Here is a 27770-nt window from a genome sequence, read left to right as displayed (position 1 = left end):
CTGCACGGCCTGTCGATTCAATATGAACATGTAACCTTGGGAAAGGATGGTACCATACAAGTACCACCCAATACTTGTAGCCTTATTTTCTCCAACTCTAATACCCAATCTTTTTGAAAAGTAAGCCAGAACAGTGGAAACTGCAACGACCACAACTCCGGAAATAATCCATCCGATCCATATCTAGACATTCGTAAATGTTAATTTTTGAAAGATTAAAAATTTCGTAGAATTTATTACTCCTGTAGAGAAAACGTCGAATGCGCTAGTGAATGAAATTCTACCCTCGGGATATTTAATTAGAATGCCCGTATAGTCTCCTCCTACTCTACCGCAGAACTCTATAGCTTCGTACCGCTCCAGCGAAACGGCTACTGGGACTAAACCGAAATCAGCTTCCTGCGAAAATGACAAAAGCGATAGCCACCAGGTAAGCTATGCAACATGAAAGATGGCTACGTACGCCTTTGGTTAGAGCTCCGATTATTCCGTTCCAGGATCCATTGATTTTGACTCCGTTGGTATTCTCAGCGGCAGGGAATATTTTATAACTGTAATAAACGTTTGAGTATCGATCGTTTTCGACAAATTTATCCCCCGAAAGAAATGTTATATACTCACGTGAACTTTAATTTCTTAGCCAAGTAAAGAAATTGAAGGTACAGTTGATCTGAATACCCAATGATGTGGCCGGAGGAATTCCGTAAAATGGAAATCACTGGTGGAAACTGAAATTACATCGAAACATTTTTGCTATGAGTCATACATCTTTACATCGCCTTATTATTATTTAATTTTGTCTTATTACGTGGCCGGTGACGATCCTGAGCTCCTTCCCTTGTAAACTGCTGCGGAATATCTTAGGCGGGATGTTGCCTTCTTCCGCTGGATTGAAACAATTAGTGATGACAAAAAATCTAAAATACAAACATAGTAATAGTAAACGAAAGCGCAAGAACGTTTTCTTGGTGGTCATCCTTCGCGATGATATTCCGAGAATACTTGTCACTTTATTCGCACACCTCACTTATATATAGTCTCAACACTGAGTTCCATTTCGTTGTATTCCGATTGTCATGACACTCGCTATATGCTGTAGTCTGTAGAGCTATTGACTGTAGCTCGTCATCACAAATTGTTTTTTCCATTAACTCAACAAACAGGTATGGGGCGCTATTGTGTTCATCGTCGTGCATGCTAACAGAGGTTATTGCTTTCCTCTCCATGTCGTCTCGAACAATTATGAATATAGATTGCTAATTTGAGTTAGTCAGGAAAAACGCGATTGGGTCTTGCTCTAGGTTTGCTGTGTTTATTTTCTCTCGCCAAACAATGTTTCTTTTGTTAATCGAAATGGTAGAAAGATAACGGTAAGCTCAAATTATTGGCACAATATAACCTTCAACCGCCGGCGGTTTCGTCTATCTACTGTTTATTTACTGATTCAGTTACACAAAGCGAATTCGATTATTTCAAAATTCAAATTCGAATCCAATTAAAATCGATTTAGCTGTCTGCTTTCAGCTTTTATTCCACTATCCGATCGGCGATCGCCTTATATTTCATTAACGTAGTGGAAAGCTCAGCTTCGTGAGCGTTGTTTATAAAATTTTATTTGTATTACCTCTGGCGAGACTCGAACTCGCAATCCCCGGCTTAGGAGGCCGGTGCCTTATCCATTAGGCCACAGAGGCTTGTTCAGGAGTGTTCACCTAGTAAACTAATGAAGAATGCACAAAATAAATAATGTAAAGTATATAAAACTATCAAGTGTTAACTCCAAGAAATTTTGAAGATTACGACCGTAAAAAAAAATTTCATTGAAAAAGAAAATTTGTTTGAAAAGTGCGCTGTCACTATCGGTGACGCATATTCCGTGTCACTGGGGCTATACTGGATCATGCAAGCTTTGTAATTCTCTTTCCACAGGGAAATTTTCGACACAAAAGAAGATTGACGCAGTTACGAGGAAACGTCAGTCGAATAAGAAACAGCCAAGCTTGGAGGAATACAACTCCGTGTGCAACACAGGTACAAATTTGTGATTGAAATCGATTGAAATAGGCTCGACAGGATGTAAGAAGAAATTCTGGTACCGCATCCCAAACTCTACCGGGAAATCAAAATGACCTTAAACAGTTATTGTCTGGCTTAAGTTTATCGACGCAATTGTAATACGGCTTTGTCCAATCGTATTGCAAGCTTGTCATCGCGCTAATATAAAATAACATTTCATAAAAACAATTAAATACATCAGCAGATTAATAAAAATACGCAGGTAAATGAGATATAGCATTATTTTATTAAACACAAATATGAAATATAATAATTTTACTTCGAATTTCTACTCAAAAGGGACATAAGCGGATAGCATTAAATAATCCATAGCACATCACGCATCACAATTTAGAAAAATCTTAAAGCTGAGCTGCTAAATCTGAGCTTTATTTCTACAGGTCCTAAATAGCAAATGAATTAAAAATATCCACTACAGTCGCCACCACCCAACAAACAAGCCTCTTTGGAAACATCCGGTAATCGACAGAGACGGTCGTTCGTGTCGGAACATTCGGTTGTCTGGCCGCCGCAAGTCCAAAAACCTTTATACGTGCACCGACAAGCGTGATCGGGTGGGGCAGACTTGGTGACGGCACATCCTCCCCCTGAAATCCGATAGAAATAACTGCAGTCGCATTCGAAAAACGAATTTAGTGCCAACAGCGAAGCGTCAAAGGATTTGGGCGTGAAAGCCAATCCGGGCGGAGGAATATTATCACGGCCGATCACTTCAACAGCCGCTCTGGGTCTGTTGGTCAAAATGAAATTAACACCAGCATTCACGTAACTTTTCATGGAAGACTTTTTATCAATGGTCCAAATTCCGACCGAAACGTAAGCCTTCGTGTCGAGACTGTACTGGATGGCTTTGTAGAAAGTGTTGGGCAAGCAAGACGTTATCCCGGTGGTGTATACGACGTTGTTGCTGCTCAATTGAAGAGAACTATCCCAGACTTTTTCCGCGTTATCTCCTTCGCTGTCGATTGTGTAGAAATAGCGATCGACGTATTCGGAATGTTGTGCTTCCTGAATAGCCCCGCGCAGGTAATCAACTCGTGAAATAGTCGAGCAACCCAGAAGAATTTGACCGCGATAACCCCGTGAAATGACATTCTCGTTAATCATCCGCACTACGTTGGCTCCAGCTTGGGCGTAATTTCGGATGGATTTTTCCAGTTTGGCGTCGATGTAGATGAGTGCTAGATGGGAGGATGTTATCTCGGAGCTTCCCAGGAAGTCCGTCATTTCTGCGACACTGGTGGAGCCGGAACAGCCCTCGCCTAGTGATCTGCATCCGTGATCTTGAATCGATAAAAACTGAAGCAAACAAGTGCAATCACAATGAGGATGAGCCCCGTGGTGGAACTGGACGGGACGAGTGCCGTCAAATTTCAGATCCATTTCGATTCCGTTGGCGCCTTGTTCCAGAGCCCAGCGAATAGCGTTTGGTGTGTTGGTCATGTGAGCGATGACGGTAATCTGGGGCGATGCGCTAACGACACAGATGATTGCAAAATAAATGATAGTAGACACTACAATTACCGAGAGCTTCATTTTACTGGAAATTTTGAGCGAAACAAAACAACACGTTTCTATAACACTATTGGATTGAAGATTCAAATTTCTTGGTGGATTTTAAGTTCTGTTATGGCGAATTGGAGAGAGACCAAGACTGGCACGTCAGTTCAGATAAGTGACTAAAAGACAAGTTTCGCATAAACAACTTTTAAACATTGAGGCCGCTGCAGGTCCCACTCTGTCCTCTCACCTTTCTTGATGATGACCTTCCCCAGCTGCTCGTTGTATGGTTGACAGTAGCCACATCCCTCTTGATTGTTCTTTCCCCTTTATATTATCAATCCCCAAGGAAATACCTTCTCTTACACCCCCCTCCCCTCCTTTGCTACTTTTCGAGTTGCGAGGGTTAATCAAGTGGTATAGGATTTCACTTACCAAAAGAAAAGGCGGGAGTTTAAATGGGTTTTAAAAAAGATGTATTAAAAAAAAAATTGAACGCCTGTATTATTCCAATGTTATAGCTAGGATATTATTTTTCGCAAAGATCATTTAGAAGAAGTTGAGTGGCTTGCGATAAGGCTGAATAACCTGGGTGTGTGAAATCGTTGCAGTTAATATACGAATAATCTGGCTCTGAGTCGATATACATCCCATATTGCAAGCGCTCTCGAAAAAGACCGCAACCACGGATGTATTCCTCAACTAATGGATTACTTGAATCCCATATGATTCGCATATCTGGGTAACTCCTAAAAATAATCAATTTCAAGACGAATTTATACTTTTATGCGTTTGATCCTGCGATAAATTATATTACTCACTGCAGTTTACACCGAACGGCTTCGTTGTACTGATGGATCTTATCCGAAAATATGTCCGTGTTCATAGCGCCAGTGCTTCCAAACTTTTCCACGACTGGGTATTGATTAAGCCAGCAAACTACTTTGCTGACATTCGCCAACTGGCTGAGGAATGGAGCCAGTCGCTCTAATTGTTTTTGGTAAAGTTACCGTTTGACGACTAGGTGAAATTTTCGTCGGCGTCATTTTCGTTGGCGTTAACTGCAACTTGGAAAGAGTCATTTGGGTTTTCATCGCCATGCTTGAAGCTTCATCAACTTAGTATAAGGCAAATTTAGTTCATTAGGTGTACGATACGATCACAGAATCACACCTGATAAATAACTGCTTCGTATTTCCTTTCGACTTTCAAGGCTTCGTTATAAACTTACACTATACCATCTGCCAGATAGAAATTAATAAATTTGAACGTTACTGACGCGCAACGATTATACTCGATATATAGCATTTTTTTTATTGCAATTCTGTTACCGCAGGTAGGAGATGAAAGTGGCAAATATGTGAATCCGACATTTGCAGTACATGAATCAATAACACTCGAATCTGAATGCAATCGAGTGCTGAGTTCAATTCTATTCTTCTAATACCAAGTTTGCCCGTTGGCGCTTTCAGCTTCACGAATCAGTATCATACCTGAAAACTCAAGAAAATGCACTCTGCAAATCAAACGTAACTTATTATAGTATTATACAACCATTCCTTACGTCTTTTATTTTCCAAGTATAACATGACAGACAGGCGAATCGAGGGATGCACAAAAATGGAAATGGCAAGTGCGTCCACCATAAGGATAATCCAGAACAAAAGACGCAATCAATTACAAAAGCAGCACGACGCTAATGAGAAGACAAACAGAATGAAGATTCCAAGAAATTAAAGAAACGCTTCTATAAACAAAATGTACATGACGCAGTTTAGGACAAGGTTATTTCCTCACGGTGATTAACCGAAATTCTCGAAATGGTGAATGAAATAGGGCAGCTTGCGGCCCTGATTCACTTCCTCGCAAGCCCTCATGATGGACTTGGTCAAGGGTCGTGGACCGCAACTGAAGACGCCGATCTTGCTGACGTAACTGTGCTTCTTCTGAACGAACTTGAGGTAGGAGGTCATGTCCGGTCGACCAAAATGGTTGACCGCCTTCAGCCCGGTGAACATGCTGCGCTTGGAGATGCGCTGGAAGTGGTTCTCGCAAATGTAGAGCATCGTCGTGCGCAAATCGAATTTGTGGAAGAACTGAGTGATGAAGATGTGCATCTCCAGCACGTTGGTCACGTCCTTGCTCTCGACGTCTATCAGGACGTCGATGAACCACTCAAAGTGGCGGTGCGACGGGCATGTCCACAGGAAGTAGACCTTCTTGCAGGCGACGCCAGAGTAGGGGTTGGTTGACGTGCCAAAGACCAAATCGTTGAGGATGGAAGCGTAGGGCGTGACTCCGATACCTCCGCCCACCATGACGGCGACTTCAAACTTGTACCAGTCCTGATTGCCGCCACCGAATGGACCGTCGAGTTGGATTTTAGGTTCCATCTCTTTCGGGTTGAAGTTGCTAGGGTCGAAGTAATTGCGCAGCTTCAACGTCCACGGTCCCTGCGCCTTGATGTGGCAGGATAAAAAGTTTTCGTGTGGAGCCGATGTGAGCGTGAATGAGTGGAACTCTTCAGGCTTGACTCCGGTGCACGAGAGACGGATCCACTGGCCGGAAAGATACTTGAAATTGGGTGGGCGGTAGAATTTCACCTTGAGGACGTCGGACGGCAGGAGGACCGTTTCGATTATGTCCAGGCCCATGAACTTGGTGCGCAAACTGATAATCTTGTCCAGGGTGTAGACGATGGCCGGTCCGATGAGGAAGACCCAGAAGGTGGGCGAGGCTGTCAGCCGGCCGAGTCCGTGCAAGACGGACAGGATGTAAAGGACAATGTACAAACTGTGAGTCATCCAGAAAAAGTTGTAGGCCTTTTTGCGAATGATGGGATGGGCAAAGACAAAGATGATCATCATAACGACAAAGAGGAGCACGCCCGTCAGTCCCGTCAGAGTCTGGAACAGCCAGTAGGTGATGGTGGGCTTGTAGTCGCTGGGCAAGTTGATTTCCTTGGAGAGACAGCGCAAATGTTCGATGGGTTGCGTCGAGACGTGGTAAAAGTTGACGACGTGACCGACCGTGTGCAACATCGAAAAGAAGAAGGCCGTCAAGGCGCAAATCTTGTGGAACTGAATGTGAGAATCCAGCGGAATGTATTGCTGCACCGAGAACTCTTTGAGTTTGGTCAACAAGTTGCGGGACATGGTCAACAACAAGAGGCTGTAGCAGAAGGAAAGGGCCGCGGCTGAGCCACGCGTGATGGCGATGCCGACGCCCATGATGTGACGCAGATCCGTGTGCTCGGACATGAACGAGTAGTGGATGAAACGGTCGACGAAAAGGGCAATCGTCACGACGTAGAAGACGAACAGGTAGAAAATGTTCTGGCGATTGGCCTCCAGAAAAGTGGTCAGCTCGTCCCACTTGCGCAGGATCGCGTTGCGGTGGCGCTCCTGGACGGCGTCGATGTGGAAGCTGGTCATACGCGCCACGTTGGTCGACGTGTCCAAAAAGTTCTGCTTGGCCCCTTTACAGTCGAGTCCGATGGCGATAAAGTCACCGCGGTACTCGCGCATCATCAGCTTGAAATCGTCGTAGGTCAAAGCGTCTTTGTGTTCCAGGCCGGCAGACTGGAACATGCCGTCAATCAATTCCGTCACCTGGTCGTCGTTCAGGCTGTTGTTGGTACGCGCAATCTCGACCAACGAGCGCAACATCTCAGAAAATTCACCTGTTGGGTAAATAAAAAATCAATCAATCTCGAGGGCCAATCAAAAGTCTGAACAATTAAGCTTATGCGAACGTACCTTTGTCGATGACGCCATTGCGATCGTTGTCGCACATGTCGAAAATGATCCGCAACTTGTCCTCAGTGTGGCCCTTGGAGAAGAGGACGACGGTGTCGAGGAACTCCTGGAACGAGATGCGGCCGTCGCCATCCTTGTCGACAATGTTGAACATCATTTTCACGAAGACGTCGTCGCCCTTCATGCCCAGAGCGCTGGCGAATTCGCTGCGTGACAGAGACGTCCGCATGACCATGACGACGTCGCCCGTCACCTCCTCCATTTTGCGCTTCTCGCCCGGCTTGGGACCAAAAGTCAGAGCGTAAGCCTCGCGGAAGAAATGTTCCAGCCGCTTCTCTCGGCGCTCCCGCGTCTCCGCGTTGGACAGCATCTGCTCGCGGTAGGTGGGAATCTGTTCCAGGTGCTTCTTGTGGCTGGTCAGGAACGTTTCCAACTTGTGGAGGAAGCGCTTGCGTGACGCGTTCGAGTCGAATTCCAGGACGAGGTCGTAATCGCGCGGCACGCGCACCAACAGCATCGGCTTTTTTCGGACGTCTTGCGTGACTTCGATCGTCAGCAATTCGACGCCTTTGAAGTTGACCTTGCGCAGCTTTTCACCTTTGCGGTTCACCGTGTAAAACACCTCCTCGGGACCGAATTTCACCTTCACCAGTCGCTTATGGTTCAAATGCAGCCACTCCTTGACGACCATCTTGTCCACCGATTTGCCGTTGTTGTTCTCTTCGCGACGGGCCTTGAGCTTGCGACGCTTGGAATTCTGCAATTTCACGACGCCGTAGCCAGCGCCTGCGGCGATAATCGGCACGAACGCCAAGAGGAGACAGCCGTAGATGTAGGGCCCTTCGCTGCCCGCAAAGTAGTCGTAGCCGGCCAAGAAGTTGCAGGGGGTCAACAGCGAAGCGTTGAGCTGAGTCGGTTGCGGGCACGGGTCGCCATCGCGGAAGAAGAAAACATTCCGCTGGATCTCCCCTTCGCTGATGTTCATCGTGCTGAAAATCACGTCGTGAAATGTCGTTTGGCGGATCTCCTCGATTTCGCTGGCCGTAAACATGCCGTTGTCGCTGTTTTCGAACCAAAAGCGATCAGCGTCGCGGATTCGACCCAGCTGTTCCTTGATGACGGCTGTGAAAAGTGGACCAGGTCCGTTGGTTGACTCCAACATTCCTCCCATGTAGATGTCGACATTCCACAAATCATTTCCATAGAGCTCGGCCAGCTTTGGGAAGAGTTCAGGCTGTTGAACGGCAAGCGCCGGATTAATGTCGGTCCAGTTGGTGATGGGGCTCAAGTGGAAGCTGCGGCGGGCCGTGTTGTAGTCCGGCAGGCCGGTATCTCGACCACGCATGATGTTGAGCACTCCTAGATCGCGACGGGAAAATTCCATCGGTCCAAAGAGCTTGTTGCGTACGTCGGAGCAGAGTAAACTGTCCTCTCGTTCGGCCAGCTGCGAGGCCATGCCCAGGATGAATTCTTCGACGGAATTGTTGACCAAAATTTCGACAGCGTCCCACCAGGCCGAGCAAAGTCGAATGGCTGGCGTCTCGTTTGATCCCAACCTGAAATTGCATTGGCCGTCACGTCTGTAGAGGCCGGGAGGGATCATCGTGTGACCGAAGCGGAAGGCAGCGCTCTGGAACACATTGCTGATTCCAGGGTGTACATCGGCTTTGTAGCCTTCGTATTCGGCAAGAGATTCACCAATCAGGGCCGGTAAATATTCGTACACGACAATGTTCTACAGAGAAACAAAAATAAAAATATTACAACAAATGCTTTGAATGGTTCCATCCATCAAGATTTAGACGTACTTGCAATGTTGCCACCACTACACGACGAGCCCTTTGGAAGACTTGCTCATCCGACCATTCCGGATGTTCTTGTTGAATTTTACCAGCGACCACATTATGGAAGCGGAAAAAGACAACGCCAATAGCAAGAATTGCTGGGTTTTGATTGGTCCGGGGATCTCCGAGTACTATATAAACATATCGTGAATAATTCATTCATTCAGCATCTCCAATCCAATTACCGTCAATAATTTGTTTACTTACGAAGCATTTTTTCGGGACTAGCCATTCTCATGATGTGTGGAGCAGGAGCAGTGAAAATAGGTACACGATCCTTGTTTCGTGGGGGCATTCCTTCCGAATCGCCCGATTTAAAAGTTCCGTTCGTGAATGACCGCATGGCGTTCACCCAGGCCTCACTTGTGCTGTAGATAAAACTGCCATCAATCCAGCTGGTCATCCGATTGATCTAAGGGACAAAAAGCCAATTTATGTAATTCGATTACTATTGCCTTCAATAACTTGACGATGGATCTCATGCGAATAGTTCTCGCACATAAAAAGAAATTGACTCAAGTGTGTCAGGGGCTATCCTAAATGAGATAATTTCCCTTGAAAAAATTATTCGAAAAACCCATAAACAAAAGTGAAGTGCAAGTCTTTCGTTTCGGTTGCTGATGTAAACTGTAAAGTAGCCCCAAAGGCTCTTGCCATCACCATTTTGAACTAGATACAATAAATCTGGATGGGATGGGATTTCCCAAATATGCATTTGATGGCTAACTTCCCTTGAGTATTTTTATTTGATTCTACTGGAGGTATTAGGAAATCACTGAAAAGAGTAAGCGATTATCTCTGGTATACCTGTTCCCGGGGGCTGTTTGGGCTTTGTCCTGTTTTGTGGTCGTACCAGGCACGGTGAAATGGCATGAATTTCTTTCCTGTGCATTCTGCGTCATACATCTCGTCACACTTTTCGATATCAATTTTGTGCATCTCAATTGGGCAACCCGACTCGCTGGCCATCAGGATCTCTGAAGATACCAGTTGTCCTGCAATAAAAAAATAAAATACAACGACATACATTAGACATTGATTGATGACGTAACACTATTGGGCAATCAAAAGTTGTCGCCAACAATCGAACGTAGACACAGGGAACCTCGATATTGATCTAGCTAAAAGAGTCACTCATAGTTTCGTAAAAACCAAGTGCAATTTGCATATCAAGTCAAGTTAGATTGATGTCGATTGATTCATTTTAAAAATAGAAAAATAAAATGTCGTAATTTTTACAGCATTTAGCGATTTGGTAGGAAGCCTTAGATTTTGAAAGTTTTCACCCTTATCAAACCTTAGAAAATGTTTGCTAAAGCGCGTTTCTTTTCTGGACAAAACAGAGTAATAAACACGTACCGAAGAAAGCGAAAAGAGCGGTGCGATTCATGACAGAGCCGAGTCCATCGGGACCTTTCATGAAGAGTTCACTGAGTTTCCTTGCATTGGGCCGATTATCTCCTCCCATCATGTAGACACCGTCAGCGTAGGTAGCTGGGACTTTGCGCGTCAAGTGACTGTCTGCAATACAAATGGCAACAATTTGATTTAGTTCCAAAACATTTTTATTAATAATTTAAAAAAAAGTTATCTACACATTTAAGGCATTTAGATTTCAAAATTTTACTTTTAAGCTATTCGCTCAGGTGAAAACTGAAGTGAACAACAGCATAAGAATAGAATAGAAAAAAAAAATGCATTGGTAGCTATTAATTTCAAAAAAAAAATTCAGACCGTTAACTTACCGACTGATCCCCAATCTGGATGAGCCAAGTTGTTATACCATCCATCGTATCGTGGTTTTTCGTAGGTGCCCTTAATCCGTTCTGTCAAAAGAAAAAAACAAAAACAAGAATTTAGTATTACATTAGAGGTTGCGAAAAAGGAGATAATGCCCACGGATTTCACCTACCGGTATTAACATTAAAGCACTCTCGTGTGTAATCTTATTAGCAATCTACCTGTATCGATTGCCCCAGATTAAAGCATACATTTATAAAAATATTGTGCAAAACCAGATTTTTTTTTTAGAACGAGTACTCTACTCTACTTATTTTTCGAGATAAAATAATCGTTGAATTTAGTTTTTGACTACTTAGCACAGATAAAGACCACTTCTTTATCACATCTTCTTTACCTATGTCCTTAGTGCCAAACTAAAATTCTTTACAATTGCCACACATGTCTCTTCGCTTTCACCCAAAAGAAAAAATGGAATTAAACCAACGAAAACTCACCTGCATGTGTCTGTCCAACAAATTGGGAGAAGGGAAGTAACATGAGTAATCCATAAACCAACCACATGATCGTGCCCTTTGTTACGATGCTGGTCGTGCATTGTCTAGGCCACTTATCGGTGCGAGGTGTTGATCTTCCGCGGTCTGCTGTACAATCCATGGCGTGAACGTGGGGGTGGAAACTCGATCACTGCTTGACCGATTACTAGTACGACACGCTATCGCTAACTTTTCCTTCCTGTGATTGGCTTTTCTACACAAATACACAAATAAAGTTTACTCTTGAGCAGAAACGACAAATGAAAATTATTAATTTACCTTGTCAATGGTTGGTTGGTTAGTGGATTGGTGCCCTGCTGCTGACGATCAGTCACCTTGTCAATGTTGAGTCAGAATGTTTCGTAACCCCCACTCCCAAAAAAATATAACAAAACAGACAAGAAAACACTCAATCAGGGCAAGCTCGTAGAAACACTCACACTTGCAAACAATTGTTTCATCTTTAGATCTTTTCTTGAAATGAAACAGCTGAGACCTGAGAGAGAAGACTATAACAGTCTTGACGGTATTGAATATCCAACAATGCAGTCTGAACTTAAGCTTCAACAAAACTACTAGCCGCCTCCAATGGCAGAAACGCCGAAAGATCTAAACTTGAGAAATGAGTAGGCCTACAAATTCGTCTGCTTGCGTTAATCCGTATTGTCATGGAAAAGAATAAAAGGAGAAACAAATCATTCCAGTGTGGTCGACGCACTGAAGTTTAGTTCATGAGTTTCCGCTAGATGCCAATGAACGTTCTTAAAGAGCTTTTCATTTTCATTTTTTGGGGAAGGTGGTAACCCGAGGCCATCACCCCCTACCCAGCTCACCTGAAGGTCTAGGAGCGCGAAAATTGACTGTTATTGTCTACGGTGTGGATCGTGTTCAGTTGCGAACGGTTATCGTGGATAGAAACTTCAGTCTCGCGTGATGAGTTAGTTGTTGTTAAGCGATTGATTGAATGAAGAAGATTTTTACTCAGATTCCAGTGATGATGATTACATTCCTACAAGTAATTGCTCCAAAGTGTATACCTAGGCTATCACAATATTTTAGTTGTTACATTTTCCAGGTGACTGAGAGTGATGTTGAAGAATTATCCAATGAAGCTGAACAAATTTCAAACAATGAAAGTGATGACTGTAGAACAAAGCTCTTCCAAAAAGAGAAAACGTCCCTTAAAAAAGAATAAATCAAATAAGTAGGCTATCTATAACTATAATTCATTCGTTATTTATGGTTTTATGTTGTGCCTTACATTGTCGTTTTATTTGTTTTGTAGAACAACAGTTTCTGAAGAACCAGACAAAGGAGATAAATTTAAAAATACCAATAATGATGAAGATAAAAAACAAAGGATTGATCGTATGTGGGCTAGTTTCAAGGAGGGAACTGACACAAACTGACAAAAGAAGCAAAAAGAGACTGTTGCACCTATTGTAACCAAACCTACAAAATCTACAGCCTGTAAAAATTTGCTGGAGAAGAAATTGAGTAATTTTTTTATACGTCTATATGCATTTCAAGTGACTGGGCTTTACCTGGATCACACACTTTTTGTGTAATCTAATTTCAATATTATTACATTTAGAATCCCAGAAGAAGTTAAGAAAACTGGACCTTTAAATTCCCAAGAAATGAAAGGAAAAAACCTTCCTACTTAAAAATAAAATCCGGTGGCCTTTCTAGCATTACCAGTCAATTATCAAGTAAAGCAAAGCTCAGTACATTGGAAAAATCAAAGCTGGATTGGGATCGATTTAAAACAGAAGAAGGGATTGCGGAAGATCTGAAATCTTTTAATCATAGGCAAAAAAATTTTGATTTTGGGAAGGCAAGCTTTTCTAGAACGGGCTGACGTAAAACAATTTGAAACTGAAACAAATTTTCGTGCGGGGCGGAAACCTCGTTAACCGTAAAATGCAAATCATCTCACTGAAATACAACAAATAAAAAAGAATTCAAATGGTTGTTTGTTTTTATTGTTTGTTTTTTTACAATCGCCTTCACTTACGTAATTATTCAATAAATTCTGGATAAAATGAAATTCTATAAAGAAAAACGAGCTTCGTCATTAGTTCCTAAAACTGTTTTTTTTTTCATTACTTAGAAGGTAATTCGTATCTCCAAAGAAAGGGTTTCACATCCGTGTGTCTTAACCGAGGCGGACATGTAATTGGCACATGTTCAGACAGTTTTTTGGGGGAGGATTTGGACTGTTTAACAAAAGGCAAATGCGCTTTGTCAACAAGAATTATGAAATTCACAACATCGACAATTGCTAGCATCATTTTATACCCAACTTGAAGTGAGTTTCGTGGCCAGTTCAAGAGGCACTTAAGCTAAAACGACACTTTGATTTAGAAGTAGATTCTTGGGTAGTAGATGTCTCATCAGTTTCAATAGACTGCGCTAACCAACTACGACGACTCAAACTCGGTCAGAAGTGCTGTAGCCTCTTCCAATGTAACCTAATTTTTAAAAGGACAAAAAATCAGTAAAATATCACTTAAGAATTAACACAGCAATAAATTTTGTCTACCTGAGCAGATGTTCGTTGAAATATTCGTGTGTTGGAATCTCATTGCTTAGATCAGCGTGGGATGACCAATAGCTTTGCTTAATTTTTTGCTTCAACCAATTAACTAACCATAATTTAACCACTTGCATATGGTGATTGCAACAGGTAGTCTTTTGCAATTTGAAGGCGATTTGCAAGACTAACAGAACTAAAAAGGACTAACAGAAGAAAAAGAGAAAATGCGTACACTATTGGCGAAAAAACTGTTGAAATTAAGGACTACATGCTATTTGTTAATTTTTATTTTTACCTAAAACGCCTTCAACAGACTGGCCGTCCTTGTCAGTAAAACCATCAATAACGCACTGAAGTCGGTTAAACTGCAGACCATCCTCAAAAACCTAGAAGATTCATGAAAGGCAGAAGTACTTAAAAAAAAATAAGTCCTTGATAATAAATTAAGACGAAAAATGGTCATTAAGTACCAAAATTTCTTGGAGAAGCTGTGCCAAATTTCAATTCATGATCCCGAAACAACCGCGCACTGGTGCTACATAAACAATACACAGAGTTACTTAATTTTTCTTAAATCTAGTCATAGATCGCAGAGTCCGCGAGAAATCTAGCTGACCCCGGGCAATATACAACAGCATTCAGATTAATGATGATTCACTACTTATGTTATTTAAATGGCAACACGCAACGACTAAATCCTGGATGATTAGCACAATTTATCGTAAATAACATTCAATCTATGTTTTTCCTTTTTTTTCTGGCTGAAAGTAAAATACGGAACTTTGACCATACAGCACTGATGTTACTTCCGGGGGTGTAGGAAGCCTACCAGTATTGTCAGATGTTGTGATGCTGGAAGGGCATGCAAATCACAATGAAGGATCATTGTTGCCATCGTTGTATGGAGATCATGGAAATCCTTTGCTTGCGTTTGACTCCAACTTCTTTACAGTGCAAAGGTAGGGGAAGGTGCTGGCAAAGGCTTGGCAAGACTTTTTTGTCCGGTTGGTGTTGGCTTCGAATTATTTTCTCGGGGGGATAAAACTGGTGATGGAGGATTGAATCCAACTCTGTCCGCTCCCAACACAAACACTAGGAGCTTACGGAAAGCACCCAGTTGAAATAAATGTTGACACTTGTCAACTCCATTGAAAATAAATTTTTTAAAAACTAATTTTATAAATAAATAGATAATTAAATAAGTAAATACCATATTTGCATAAGCTGATAGGAGATACAAAAATTGCGAGCACGTTTTGCAATTATCAGGGACATCTTTATCCAGCATGCAACGATTCCATCAGTAATTTTATTAGACGCGATTGATTCTGGAATTCAAATAAAAAATCAATAGTTAAAAAAAAGGTAAAAAATAAAAAAACAAACAACGAAAGATAATATTACCATTTCTCCTTCACATATGACTAAAATACCGTAACTCGACAACGAATTTTCCAATATCATTGAAAACTGACAGCGTATGTTTTGAGAAGGACACTCCAGCAGAAAGGATCTAATATGCTTAGTTCCTTCTTCTCCTTAGGACCTTCTCCTTTCCGATTTAAAAAAATAATTTTAACCGGAATAAACTTTCCGAATCAGTGGATTTATTTAATAAAAAAATCACTGATGAAAATTTGCTGATCAAGTCTCCGTTTCTTTCTGTATTAAAAATTTGCAAGGTACAGCGCTATAATTTCGCGTTAGAAAGAAGAGACCTTCTGGATGTAAAGTAAATTAGTAGAGGTTTCCTGTTTCCGTGTTTTTCTCTTTTTTCTCCATATCACCTGGGATTATAATTTAATAGCTGCCAATTGGTAGCCTACTGTATGTGATTCTGACGGTCTTGCTAAAGTTTGAGATTCCATTTACCAAAGGAAAAGTCGATATAGCGCTCACAATCCGAATGTGAGTGCAAGATACATATGTAGGCTACTAAAATTGAATATGATCCTCAATTTTCAAATGTCACGGGGAGAATAATTTTCGAGCGTCGCAAAGGTCGTGTAAAAGAAGTTGAGTGGCTTGCGATAGGGCCGAGTAAGCCGGGTGTGTGTGGTCGTTGCAGTTAATGTACGAATAATCCGGATCCGTGAGCAGATACATCCCAAGTTGCACGCGCTGCCGAAAGAGAATGCATCCGCGGATGTATTCCTCAACCAACGAATTACTTGAATCCCATATGATTGGCAAATAACTCCTGAAAGAATAAGAAAGGCATTTTTAGTTACATCTATATAGATTTGTGTTTAATTCATTCCGCCATTGGACTCACTGCTGCAGTTCAGACCGAGCGTCTTCGTTGTAATGATTGATCTTTTCCGAAAAAATCGCCGTGTTCACAGCGCCATTATCGCCATACGTTTCCATGACTGGGTATTGATTAAGCCAAATAACCTTGCTGACATTCGCCAACTGACTGAGCAACGGAGCGAGTCGCTCTAATTGTTTTTGGAAAGGTTGATGTTCCCCGGGTGTTTGAATCATGTACCACAAAGCAATACCTGTTAATCGGACATATAATCTTATTTAAGATGTTGTTTACGTTGTCTGGTAATATTAAATTTTATTTGAATGGCGTCAGTTTATGACTGATGACACATTATACAAAAATTCATTTAGCTTAGGCTTAAAAAATTCACGACGACAAATTTCTACAGAGATGTTTATACCTAGAAAAATCAAGTTTGGTCGATCAGCTTGACTATCAGTTGCCCACTGGCGTATCGTATCGATAATCGTGTCATTAACGAGAGGTTGCCATTGAAAGGATAATCGCAATCTCAGTATTTCACTTGTAACTTCCATATTACCGTGATAAACAAATGGGAGGGGGCTCGGTTTTGATTTCCGATCGTAATCTGGAATAATCTAACAAATAAAAAAATTAGTCAAATTGATGGATTTTTTTAAATTAATAATTTTTTTTTATTTAGAATTTTGTTAAAAACTTTTTCACTGACTATATCGCATTTACCTTGAGAAAGTTTATAAATTGTTGACGCATCCTGGAATCACCTATAAATGCAAAGTGTACATTTTTATATAATCTGTTGACGACATTAAGGTTATTAGAAGAGTTATTCTGGGCTAAGTAATGTCGCTCACTAAGCGCATTAAAACAGGCAACTACTCGTTCAAAAGTGTAACGTGTCAGCTGGCACGATCCCAATTTTGATATCATTCGACTGTTATCGTACGATCCATCTGAATCTTTTGCATAATGGTGTTCCCGGTTGTCTAGTAAATTCCCCAAGCAAAGCGGAAGTTCTTTTCCTGACTGTACATGATTTCGGGTGCAAATGGTCACAATAATCACGGCCAATACCAATTTGAATAAGACCAACAACATTAATACGTTGCACTTGGATGTGATGACGAAATCCTTCGGATTGAAATAGTACAGCAAGTTGGACATATTGAAATAGTGTATACGCTTCGGTGCAAGCGATTCGCGATTGTCTTCTAGGTTAAACATGTTACAATTACCGTGGTTTCTTTAAGAATAACAACGAAAAAATTAAAAGTCAGATAACTGATCAGCTGGTTGTATTGTTCACGTCCGTCTGTGGGTATCTAATTTTACGCAACGCCGTTTGCAGACTGTGCACCACGAAAAAAATGTAAGGTTTAAATTGTTTGATAAGTAATGCTATTTTCTGAAAGCAAACGTAAACTTTTCTAGCCGAAAGCGTTCTATTTTTACTCCTGTTGTGTTGAATGCGGAATTGGATTTCATACGGGTTGTGTGTTGTATACAACAAAACGCTCTTAATACGGAGACTCTGTGTAGCCGCAAGAGCCCTCGTCAACACAATTAATTTCATGCCTTGTCACTGTTCATGGCGGTTTGCATTGATCATCGAAAAAATATCCTTAACCATTTATGAGATCAATGGGTATATCCACTACACGTGGATACATTCACCGACATCAAGCATAAATAAATGTGGTCCAAAGCATTTCAGAAACTCAACTCAACAGCGCCGTAAGCTGCGGGACATGTCCGTTATTTCACGTTTGACTTTCAAGGACAAGCAACGAATTTTTATTGCTTTATAGCTAGACTCTGCTATCTGTTTTCACTTCGTTTCTGTTGCAGCTTTCGTTGCGCTGTCTGCATCTGACGCCGAAAACCTATCGCCGTTGGAAATAGCTGATTTTCCGGAAAATTTGATAATTAAAATGCGTTTTTTCAGAAAAAAATTTCTTCTGCAAATTGTAGCTCTCGTTATTTATTATCGTATTTGATTGTTAACCTAACTTAAATGACTTGTCGATCGACTTTAACTTTACACAATATACTTAGCGTATGTATACCATAAAGCCACGTTCAGACTACAGGGTTTTTGAGCGTTTTACCACGGTCTACCAGGAGAGGTAGACTAACGCCCTATCCCTCTGATCAGCCGGAATAATCAAGGGACCTAGAAGCTTCCTTAAAATGCCGCTTGGATCGTGGGCGTAGCTTGGTCACAACTCTTCAATGCTGCCATTGCCGCCAATCGCCGCTGGAGGCTTAGGGTGGAATTCCCCGAATACATAGAAGGAGGGGGGAGAGGGAGACTGTGCAACACACAACAGCTGGTGAACAAGCTACGCCCGCGATTAAGCGGCATTTTAAGGAACCTTCTAAGTCCCTTGATTATTCTGCTGCCATGGCGTTAGTCTACCTCTCCTGGTAGACCGTGGTTTTACGTACTACGTATTTACGTATTTTTGGTTTAAGCAACCGTTTCTTCACAACGAAAAGTTGGTTGCCTTCCACGTTACGGTTGCTGAAACCAAATTTACGTTATACGTAGTACGTAAGAAGCTGTAGTCTGAACGATACTTAAGGGAAAACAAGATTGCTCAAAAGGTTTACAGAAACCTTCATTGCAACGATATTTTTAAAATAAATAGCCTAATTCATCAACACTTTTGACCAGTTCGACGTTGCGATTGTAATATTAGTCCCGACTCTTAGAATAGGGGAGCTAGTTGGCAGGTGGGGTAAGTTGGCATTTTGCTCGTTAGACCCCTTACAGACCAAAACAAATCAAGCCTTTTACACCAAATATGAAAGACAACACCCAGATTACTCATACAAAATTTCAAAAGTATACGACTTCCCCAACAGGAGTTATAGCAAAAAGAAAAAAAAAAGGGCAAAAAGTTTTTTTTGGGCCTCTCAGCACTTTTCAATTTTCTCATAGTATAACACTCTAAGAGTGTCAGAAAACCCAAGCAAACAAGAATTAATGTTTGTCTTATTTTTAAAATAAACCCGACATTTCTACATTAAAAAGTTATTTAGTTATCAATTTATGAGTTCGAAAAGCACACTGTGGGGTTAGTTGTCAGAAATTTTGAGAGGCATGTTGGCATACAGATTTCTCACCAGATGCTGAGTTGCAAGTTTTCAAAATTCGACCTAGAAATTTTTGAGCAATGAGAATCGTCACTTGCCAACTTACCCCGTAGGCGGGGCAAGTTGACAGACTTTTTTTTTGCAGTTTTTCTCAATTTAACAATTTCGTGTAAATGAACATTGTAAACAAATACGATCAATTCATAAAGAATTGAAATCTGAATCTGATTCAATCATTCAATTTGCAAAACGTGTGGTCAAAAAATTCAAATAAATTCACAAAAAGTGACCCTGCCAACTAGCCCCCCTCTCCCCTACATCATTCACGTAAAGATTTTAAAGTATAAATTATTCTTCGCTGTCTGAACCATCTGAAAAAGGTGATTCCAAAAAGGCAATTGCCTTTTTGGTCAGGCCAGTTGCCTTTCTCTTTTTTGGGCTCTGAAAAGAACCGAGTGGGCCGAGATCCAAGTGGGCCGAGATCCAGGTGGGCCGATATCCAAGTGGGCCGATATCCAAGTGGGCCGATATCCAGGTGGGCCGAGAACCAGGTGGGCCGAGACTCAGCAGACATCCGTCTCGTGGCAGCTCTCAGTGAAGAATGGTACCTCTCGGCCTACCAGAGGGCGCTTATAAAGGTCCGGACGGCTTAGGCTCCAGCCAGTGGTGGGCCGAGAAAGCTACAACGCCATCTGCACGGCTATCTTTAGGCTTCGCCTAATTGTGGGCCGAGGTTGGGGTGGGCCGAGATTCAGTCAGGTGGGTCGAGATTCGGGTGGGCCGAGATTCAGATAGATGGGCCGAGATCCGACTGAGCCGAGATTCAGTCAGGGGGTTCGAGATCTGACTGGGCCGAGATTCAGTCAGGTGGGCCGAGATTCGGGTGGGCCGAGATCTGACTGGGCCGAGATTCAGTCAGATGGGCCGAGATCCGGGTGGGCCGAGATCTGACTGGGCCGAGATTCAGTAAGGTGGGCCGAGATCTGACTGGGCCGAGATTCAGTAAGGTGGGCCGAGATCTGACTGGGCTGAGATTCAGTCAGGTGGGCCGAGATCCGGGTGGGCCGAGATCTGACTGGGCCGAGATTCAGATAGGTTGGCCGAGATCCGGGTGGGCCGAAATTCAGTCAGGTCAATTCAGCCAAATCCGCGAGTAAAACCCACGAGGTACGCGAGTAAAACCCACGAAGTACGCGATTAAGCGCACGGGCGCAATCTCGGCCCACCTGACTGAATCTCGGCCCAGTCGGATCTTAGCCCACCTGACTGAATCTCGGCCCACCCGAATCTCGGCCCACAATTAGGCGGAGCCTAAAGATAGCCGTGCAGATGGCGTTGTAGCTATCTCGGCCCACCACTGGGTGGAGGCGTGGAGCCTAAGCCGTCCGGACCTTTATAAGCGCCCTCTGGTAGGCCAAGAGGTACCATTCTTCACTGAGAGCTGCCACGTGACGGATGTCTGCTGAATCTCGGCCCACCTGGATCTCGGCCCACTTGGATCTCGGCCCACTTGGATCTCGGCCCACTCGGTTCTTTTCAGAGCCAACCAAAAAGGCAACTGGCCTTACCAAAAAGGCAATTGCCTTTTTGGACTTGCCTTCCGGAAGAGTTGCCTTTCCGTCTATAATCCGTCTGAACTAACTACTGACTCCTTTTAAGAATCCATGTCCATATAGGCTCAGGTTCGGCAAGTCTCGCAAAAAAATCAACTTTGTTGCGTCTCTTAGAGCTGAAATGCTAATCTTTCTTGTTGCGGACATTTTTCTTAGTGGTCGACCTTTATCGGGATTCGGGATCCTCGAAGTAAGAATTATTCCAAAACCGCACGCGTCCGTCGTGGGAGGTAGATGCTATGTAGTGACCACACGTTGAAATGTCTAAACGTTCAATTAGAAATCTGTGGTGACCCACTACCCCCAAGAATCAATGTGTAAAAATAGACTAATGGCCTGGATTTTCCCATCATCACAACCAGTAATAAGGACACTGTTCATAATAGGAATCATGCAGTTCACCGCTGCTGACGGATGGTCTCCAAAACCGGTACTGTGGCATCCAAATAATTTCCATTTCAAAGATGTACATGTTGCCGTAACCAAGGCCAGCAATGACCTTTGTTTCTTGTCGAATGAGAGCCACACAGTTCATTTCCGACGGGTAGACGCAGACTTCAGACTATAAATAAAAAGAAGCACTATATATAATGCGTATCGCTTCTTAGTGTAAAATTTTCATTTTCATCTTACCTGTCCTTCCACTTTTTTGGCTCTTGTGTTAAATGCAGGTTAAAAGCCGTCAAAGACGTTCCTTCTCTGCTGGTACATACTAATAGGCGAGATCCCGAATCAGTAATCATTGAACTTTCGAATTCATCCATCTCTTTATACTCTACACAACAGGTTTCGGGATATCACGACGCTTATCCAAACACTTTTGATTCAAGAAGGAATATAGGGGAGAGTGGGGCTAAAAGGTCTGGGGGCAGGTCGCTCTTTTCTAATTATTTAGCTCTGTATTTATTAAAAAAATTGATCTTTTAACCATGTGTGCAAAAGCGTACTAATATTGGAAATTTCAAGAATGGGGGAGAAGGGGGCTAGTTGGCAGGTGCTTTTTTCCTGAATTTTTCTGAATTTTTTGAGTACACCACTGGTAAAATGAATGAATGAATCCGATTCAGATTTCAATTCTCTATGAATTGATCGTATTTTTTTACAATGTTCATTTACACGAAATTGTTAAATTGAGAAAAACTGCAAAAAAAAGTCTGTCAACTTGCCCCACCTACGGGGTAAGTTGGCTGTTGACGATTCTGCATTGGTCCAAACTTTATAGTTCGAATTTTGAAAACTAGCAACTCAGCATCTGGTGAGAAATCTGTATGACAACATGCCCCTCAAAATTTCTGACAACTAACCCCACAGGGTGCTTTTCGAACAAATAAATTGATAACTTAATAACTTTTTAATGTAGAAATGTCGGGTTTCTTTTAAAATAAGACAAACATTAATTCTTTTTTTGCTAATGGGTGCTCTTTTTGCTAATGACACTCTTAGAGTTTTATACTATGAGAAAAATAAAAAGTGCTGAGAGGCCCAAAAAAAAATTTTTTGCCTTTTTTTTTTTGCTTTAACTCCTGTTGGGGAAGTCGTATAATTTTGAAATTTTGTATGAGTAATCTGGGTGTTGTCTTTCATATTTGGTGTAAAAGGCTTGATTTGTTTTGGTCTGTAAGGGGTCGAACGAGCAAAATGCCAACCTACCCCATCTGCCAACTAGTCCCCATCTCCCCGATACAGTACCTACCTAAAGTTTGGGAACGTGTGCGCGCGAGAGAGAGAACCTTATGGAGTTTGGCTTTTTTCTCGGCAATCCGAAAAATCCAATTTTCGTCGGATCGCGATGATTTCTTTTTGGCCGTAACCATAGTATAGGGCTTTTTCAGATCGCGAAAATCCGACTTCCAGAAATCTGGCAACGCATGCGTTTTGTAGTTTTTTCCGTTTACATGGCAAAGGCCATAAGAAATCTAAGTGGCTTCAATAAAAAAAATCTAGTGTTTTTAATTCGGAATATTTCTTCAAAAGAATTACACAGTGCTCTAGGTAAGATATCGGTCGTTAATTTGATGTATAATTTACTAGGACTAAAAAATTGTTCAGAGAAAAAAGGCGCGCGGGGTGGAAATGGGGGGAAGAAAGGGACAAACGCTGGCAAAAAAATAAATTCTGTTTTCAATTTAAAAATGACTTGGCTACATTAAATATGACAAAAATTAGGCTTTTAAACTAAATCAGAGTGATAGAGAGGATGGTGACGCCACCCTGTAGGAATTCTCCATAAGGGCTTCGTCCGAGCAATCTCCCTTACATGCACTAGTGACTTCTTGCGGATTTCCTGAAACATGTTTGAACAAGTTTTTTTTCTAAGTCCTTGCCATAGAAAAAAACTCAGATTTTGTTGTAAAATATGTGACAAAACTTGCATTTTTTTTACAGAATCTAGTCATTCCATCTATTTCGCTTTAAAAATATAGAAAAAACAAGGACACATTTTTGAAAAAAAATACAGGGGGACAGGAATCGAAAAGGAAAAAAAATAAGGCGCGAAGGAATCCTTTTTCTGCCATATCTTAAGGCCATGCCGCGGGTAGGGACAGCCAATGCGATAAATTTTTGGGTGACCGATATTTATGAACGATGAATTTAAATACATAAACTTAAAACTTTTTAAAAATTAAAAATCAGCTAAAAAAATCAACCTAGTACGACCAATCAAAGTATTTTTTTTTAAATCTCGCGCAAGACACCGTTAGGCCTATCTCGCGCGGGTTGAAACGCCTTTTTTGGACCGGGGTGATCCAATACCTGTGGCGGGTACTGTATACATTTTTTTAAATTTTTGGCAACGCTGAAAAATTGTGCGCGCATTACCATGTTGTTGTTCCTGTCGCTGCGCTTGGCGTAGCTGGTCGTCTCGACGGACTATCACTTGAGCTGGAGTTCGTGCTAGAGCTAGAACTTGAGCTCGCTGGGAGCTCGGCTCTACTGGCCTGTAATAATTCTGTCCTCAATCTGTCTGTTGCTTCGTCTGTCGGAATTTGCTGCCCTCCTCTGATAGCCGGCGTGACCGGTGCAGTACCTCTCCCTATACTCAGCATGTTTGCCGTTGTCATCGATACTACCATTTGGTTTAAGGAAAAGAGTATACAAGCGTTTTTTAAATGCAAAATCTGTTTTATTTCTACCGACAGAGTGCTTCTTCGGACGGTTTAGATTCAAGTAACACGGGCTATGCCCAAATTAAACAGTGAGAACAACACAACAACAACTGAGTTTACGCCGGAACCAGATATTTCTGGGTGGCTTGGACTTTATACAATGGGAAAATCAACAATAATTGGCTTGTGCCTTCTTAATTTATAGAGAATCCAATTTAAAAATTTTAAGGCTTGTTAAGATTATGATAAATAGCTCTATATAGCTATTTTTTAATTACGAAACACAACTCACCTCAGTGATATGCCAATTGTCACCAGGACATAACTTTCCAAACATTTGTGTTACTTTCTTTTTTGTAACTTTGTCATACATTTTGAATGAATTAATTTCTTCTTTTGTTTTGAAGTGAGGATGTCTACTAGTTTTGTAACTGGCGTTTATAAAAGCGTGCTAAACACCCGCTTGATGAATTTATACATGACAATAATTGATGATGAGCTTGGTCAACGGATGTTCCGTAGCAATGACAATTGGGCGTCGAGTGCGTGCATGAGGCTTGGCGTATTCCAATGTGCATCCGCCTTGAGTAAGCCGTCGTTCTCACAATTGAATTACCCGACACGCCGTATAGTCAAATCACGGAGGATGACTGAGTCTTTAGGGAGAGCCTTGCACTTCCTCGCAAACGATTCTTCTTGTGAAACCATCATCCAGATGCGGAAGGCCTGCTCCAGCTATACGGTGGTATAATTTCCGTTCGCGGGTGAGCTGGGCCGGGACTAGGACAACAACTTTTCAGAAATTTGTATTAGTTGTTTGTGTTACGTTTGTCAATCTTTCTCTATTCAGTGCTCAGCGCGAACTCTTCGCAACATTACAGATGTTCTACTATGCTCAAAAAGCTGTGCTTCATCAACCGCTCCATTATACATCGCTGAAGATCGAGAGGTGAAGCTAACTTTACTTCTACAAGGCTTGTTGTCAGTTTTGTTAAATATTTAATGTCTTTGTTAGTTAACGGAGAAATGTAAGCGGGCTCTCGACGAATATTTGCCATTTGTGATCGTGATGGTTATGGCTCTCTTAGTTACGCTGAGCTGAATGCTTTTCAACAGCGACGTTTTGGAACATCACTGCAAAATCGAGCTCTTGAAGATGTACGTAACGTTGTACGTCGCCACACTAATGACGGCGTAGGCTCCAACGGTCTTACACTTTCTGGTGCGTTGAACTCTCTTATCGGGAAGATAAACCCGCTTTTTCTATTTTTATTTAATTTAGAATGTTTCTGATTTTTTAGGGTTTCTGTTCCTTCATCGTTTATTTATTCAACGAGGACGACATGAAACCACTTGGACGGTGTTGAGAAAATTCGGCTACGATGATTACTTAAACCTTAGTCGAGATTACTTACACACACCGTGCGTAACCTTTTTTTTTTAAATATGTCCCTTTTGTTTTACGATTCATCATTAATGCTATGATTGATTTTAGATTACGAGTTCCTCCAGGATGCAACACGGAATTCTCTGCTTCAGGTTGGGAATTTCTTGCCCAGCTTTTTAAGCAGCATGACAAGGACAAGGATGGAGCTCTTAACACACAAGAACTGGCATCTCTTTTTCTCCTTGCTCAATAATGCCTTGGGGTCAAAATCTTAAGTTTTCGGTACCTACTAACACCCAAGTAACGAAACCTCAATATAAAATAATGTTGTGATTTTAAAATTCGATGTCTGACTATTAACTGACTATTTTATTGTAGGGCTGGCCAACTTTGAAAGGTTACATGGCTCAATGCAGCCTGAAGACATATTTGGACGTCCGCCGGACGTGTGAGTTGTTGGCGTACCTGGGTTATCACACCGCTGGCACGGAAAACCAGCTTTCAGCTATAACTGTCACAAAAGCGCAACGTTCTGGAGGCTGCAAGAAGCCAAACACACGCACGGTTCTTATGGGTCACGTCATTGGGCCGCCTGGCGTGGGAGAGACAACATTTTGCCAAGGATTACTCGACAGAACCATCGACGTAAGTTGTCAAACTTAGCGCCAATCATAAACATGTATAAATAACAACTGGAGTATTTGCAGGAAATTGACACTTCAAACTTGTGGTGTGAACTTCCCCGATACGTCGCGAGACAATTGAGTGTCTATGGGCAGAGCAAAATCTTCCTCCTTCATGACGTCGATGCTCTCGGAGCTTCGACTTTCCTTAATGCAACAAAGTGTGCCAGAACCGAGTACGAATGTTTCGATGGTAAATGCATCCCTGGTGACATGCTCTGTGATGACGTTGTTGACTGCATCGGTGGTGAAGACGAGAAAGGACCTTTTAAAGATCTCGAATGTCCTGCCGACGTCTTCCGTTGTCTCGATCCCAGGTAAATATCCTCGAAGACCCTAAATTGACCGATTTGAAAACATTGAACTATTTTCCGTTTTCTAGTCAAAATCGTAGCCAAGAGATGATTCCTATGTCGGCTGTGTGTGATGGTAAGCGTAACTGTTCCAATGGCATGGACGAAAGGAAATGTGCGTCGATCAGTGATGAATTCCCAGTCGTAACCGATAAATATGGGTAAGTCAGTGTTGCATACATATTGGGGAATAATGGTCTGAATTATTTTCTTATCTAATGCTAGGAACCCACTTAAAATGTCGGCGTCTGGTTTTCTTGTCATTCGCCTGCAAGGCCGATTGTTTCCTTTTTGCACCAACGGTTTGGCAGATGTATTGACAAAAGCCACATGAACTGGTTTTGGTTTCCGAAAAAGCGCATCGTTTAAAGCCGTCAATTCATCAGATGCCTCATCATCGATGAGCAAAACTAATCAATGCTCAACTGTGGTTTACCCTACTTGTGCCTAGTCTTTCTAGTCCTGGTTACATGAAATTCCATAGTATTATTGTTTTAACCCGCCCAGTTTTTATGTTTGAAGCTACTTGTTCTTCAACACTTCCCCTATCCAGCGTTTATTCACTACCCTTTGTTTTACGGCACTGTTATGCCTAAACCGATTTGTACAAATTGGCCTTCTTATAAACATCTACACATTTGCGATGAAATCTGCACTGCTGACTGTAATTTCCCTGCAACAAAAGATAATCTCGTTCTTAAAGGAACTGCAATTACGACCCTATAGCATCTGTTAGTACGAGAAAGAGACTGCAAATGTTGTTTTCGGCTGATTATTTTTCAATTTATTATTGTTGCATGTGAACAATAATTTTTTTGGGGGGTGGTTTTTTTTCGTTAATTTGGAAACTTTGAAACATTTCTCTACGCAGCTGATGGACGCGTGGGGGCTCTCTGCTCTCTGGTCTTCGTGCATTCAGATTTCAGTCTATGTAAAGTCATGGCCTCCAGCAGTCATATAAGCTCTGGGCTCATGGTCAAATAACAGTATTTTTCACGCTTTCCAGTAACAATCGCCGTTTTCGGCTTTATAATATGCAGTCCAGTTATATCCTCGTCATTATTGTTGGAGAAGTGAAGCAGCAAACACAAGTAAGATTTTATTGCGAGCCCGAAGGGCGAAGCTAATAACCGCATACGGAGAAAAAAAAAACCATGTCACTTTGTATGTATGTATGTGTGTATGTCCCGCTCCATAGCTCGTGTGTTTCACATCAGAATTCGAACTTTTTGGTCTTAAAAATTACACAAAAAATATGCGGTGCGACCAGAACAAAAATAA

General features: G+C 42.0%; 2 protein-coding genes, 2 long non-coding RNA genes, 1 other non-coding gene and 1 pseudogene across 6 annotated transcripts; 2 read left to right on the top strand and 4 right to left on the bottom strand.

Moving 5' to 3' along the window:
* Nucleotides 1-39: 39 nt before the first annotated feature.
* On the bottom strand, nucleotides 40-923 carry LOC124342286. The gene is made up of 5 exons (XR_006918754.1): nucleotides 809-923; nucleotides 622-728; nucleotides 464-551; nucleotides 241-399; nucleotides 40-183 (listed from the first exon to the last, which is right to left on the bottom strand). It is a non-coding gene; the product is annotated as an uncharacterized LOC124342286 (long non-coding RNA).
* A 698-nt stretch (nucleotides 924-1621) lies between these two features.
* On the bottom strand, nucleotides 1622-1694 carry Trnar-ccu. The gene has a single exon. It is a non-coding gene; the product is annotated as a tRNA-Arg (tRNA).
* Nucleotides 1695-5128: 3434 nt separating this feature from the next.
* Nucleotides 5129-12132, bottom strand: LOC124344476 (dual oxidase-like). The gene is made up of 9 exons (XM_046798026.1): nucleotides 11734-12132; nucleotides 11416-11668; nucleotides 10924-11004; nucleotides 10538-10699; nucleotides 9986-10173; nucleotides 9386-9590; nucleotides 9143-9309; nucleotides 7335-9069; nucleotides 5129-7258 (listed from the first exon to the last, which is right to left on the bottom strand). Exons 2-9 carry the CDS (start codon nucleotides 11573-11575, stop codon nucleotides 5379-5381), a joined length of 4578 nt encoding a protein of 1525 aa, XP_046653982.1. The 5' UTR covers nucleotides 11576-11668; nucleotides 11734-12132; the 3' UTR covers nucleotides 5129-5378.
* Nucleotides 12133-12262: 130 nt separating this feature from the next.
* Nucleotides 12263-13124, top strand: LOC124344477. 2 transcript variants are annotated; one of them, XR_006919749.1, is made up of 4 exons: nucleotides 12263-12469; nucleotides 12514-12658; nucleotides 12740-12951; nucleotides 13049-13124. It is a non-coding gene; the product is annotated as an uncharacterized LOC124344477 (long non-coding RNA). The 2 variants fall into 2 exon arrangements; XR_006919750.1 differs by having other exon boundaries at nucleotides 12264-12469; nucleotides 12530-12658.
* A 2555-nt stretch (nucleotides 13125-15679) lies between these two features.
* LOC124344449 lies at nucleotides 15680-17603 on the bottom strand. Its single transcript, XM_046797992.1, has 4 exons — nucleotides 16971-17603; nucleotides 16666-16864; nucleotides 16269-16497; nucleotides 15680-16193 (listed from the first exon to the last, which is right to left on the bottom strand). Exons 1-4 carry the CDS (start codon nucleotides 17469-17471, stop codon nucleotides 15962-15964), a joined length of 1161 nt encoding a protein of 386 aa, XP_046653948.1. The 5' UTR covers nucleotides 17472-17603; the 3' UTR covers nucleotides 15680-15961.
* Nucleotides 17604-24947: 7344 nt separating this feature from the next.
* Nucleotides 24948-26457, top strand: LOC124342183 (annotated as a pseudogene).
* The last annotated feature ends 1313 nt before the right edge of the window (nucleotides 26458-27770 follow it).

The sequence above is a fragment of the Daphnia pulicaria genome, chromosome 6, assembly GCF_021234035.1.
Source record: "Daphnia pulicaria isolate SC F1-1A chromosome 6, SC_F0-13Bv2, whole genome shotgun sequence".
NCBI lineage: Eukaryota > Metazoa > Arthropoda > Branchiopoda > Diplostraca > Daphniidae > Daphnia > Daphnia pulicaria.
Note: the sequence above shows the minus strand (reverse complement) of the source record. Positions and strands in the feature narration are given on the sequence as shown.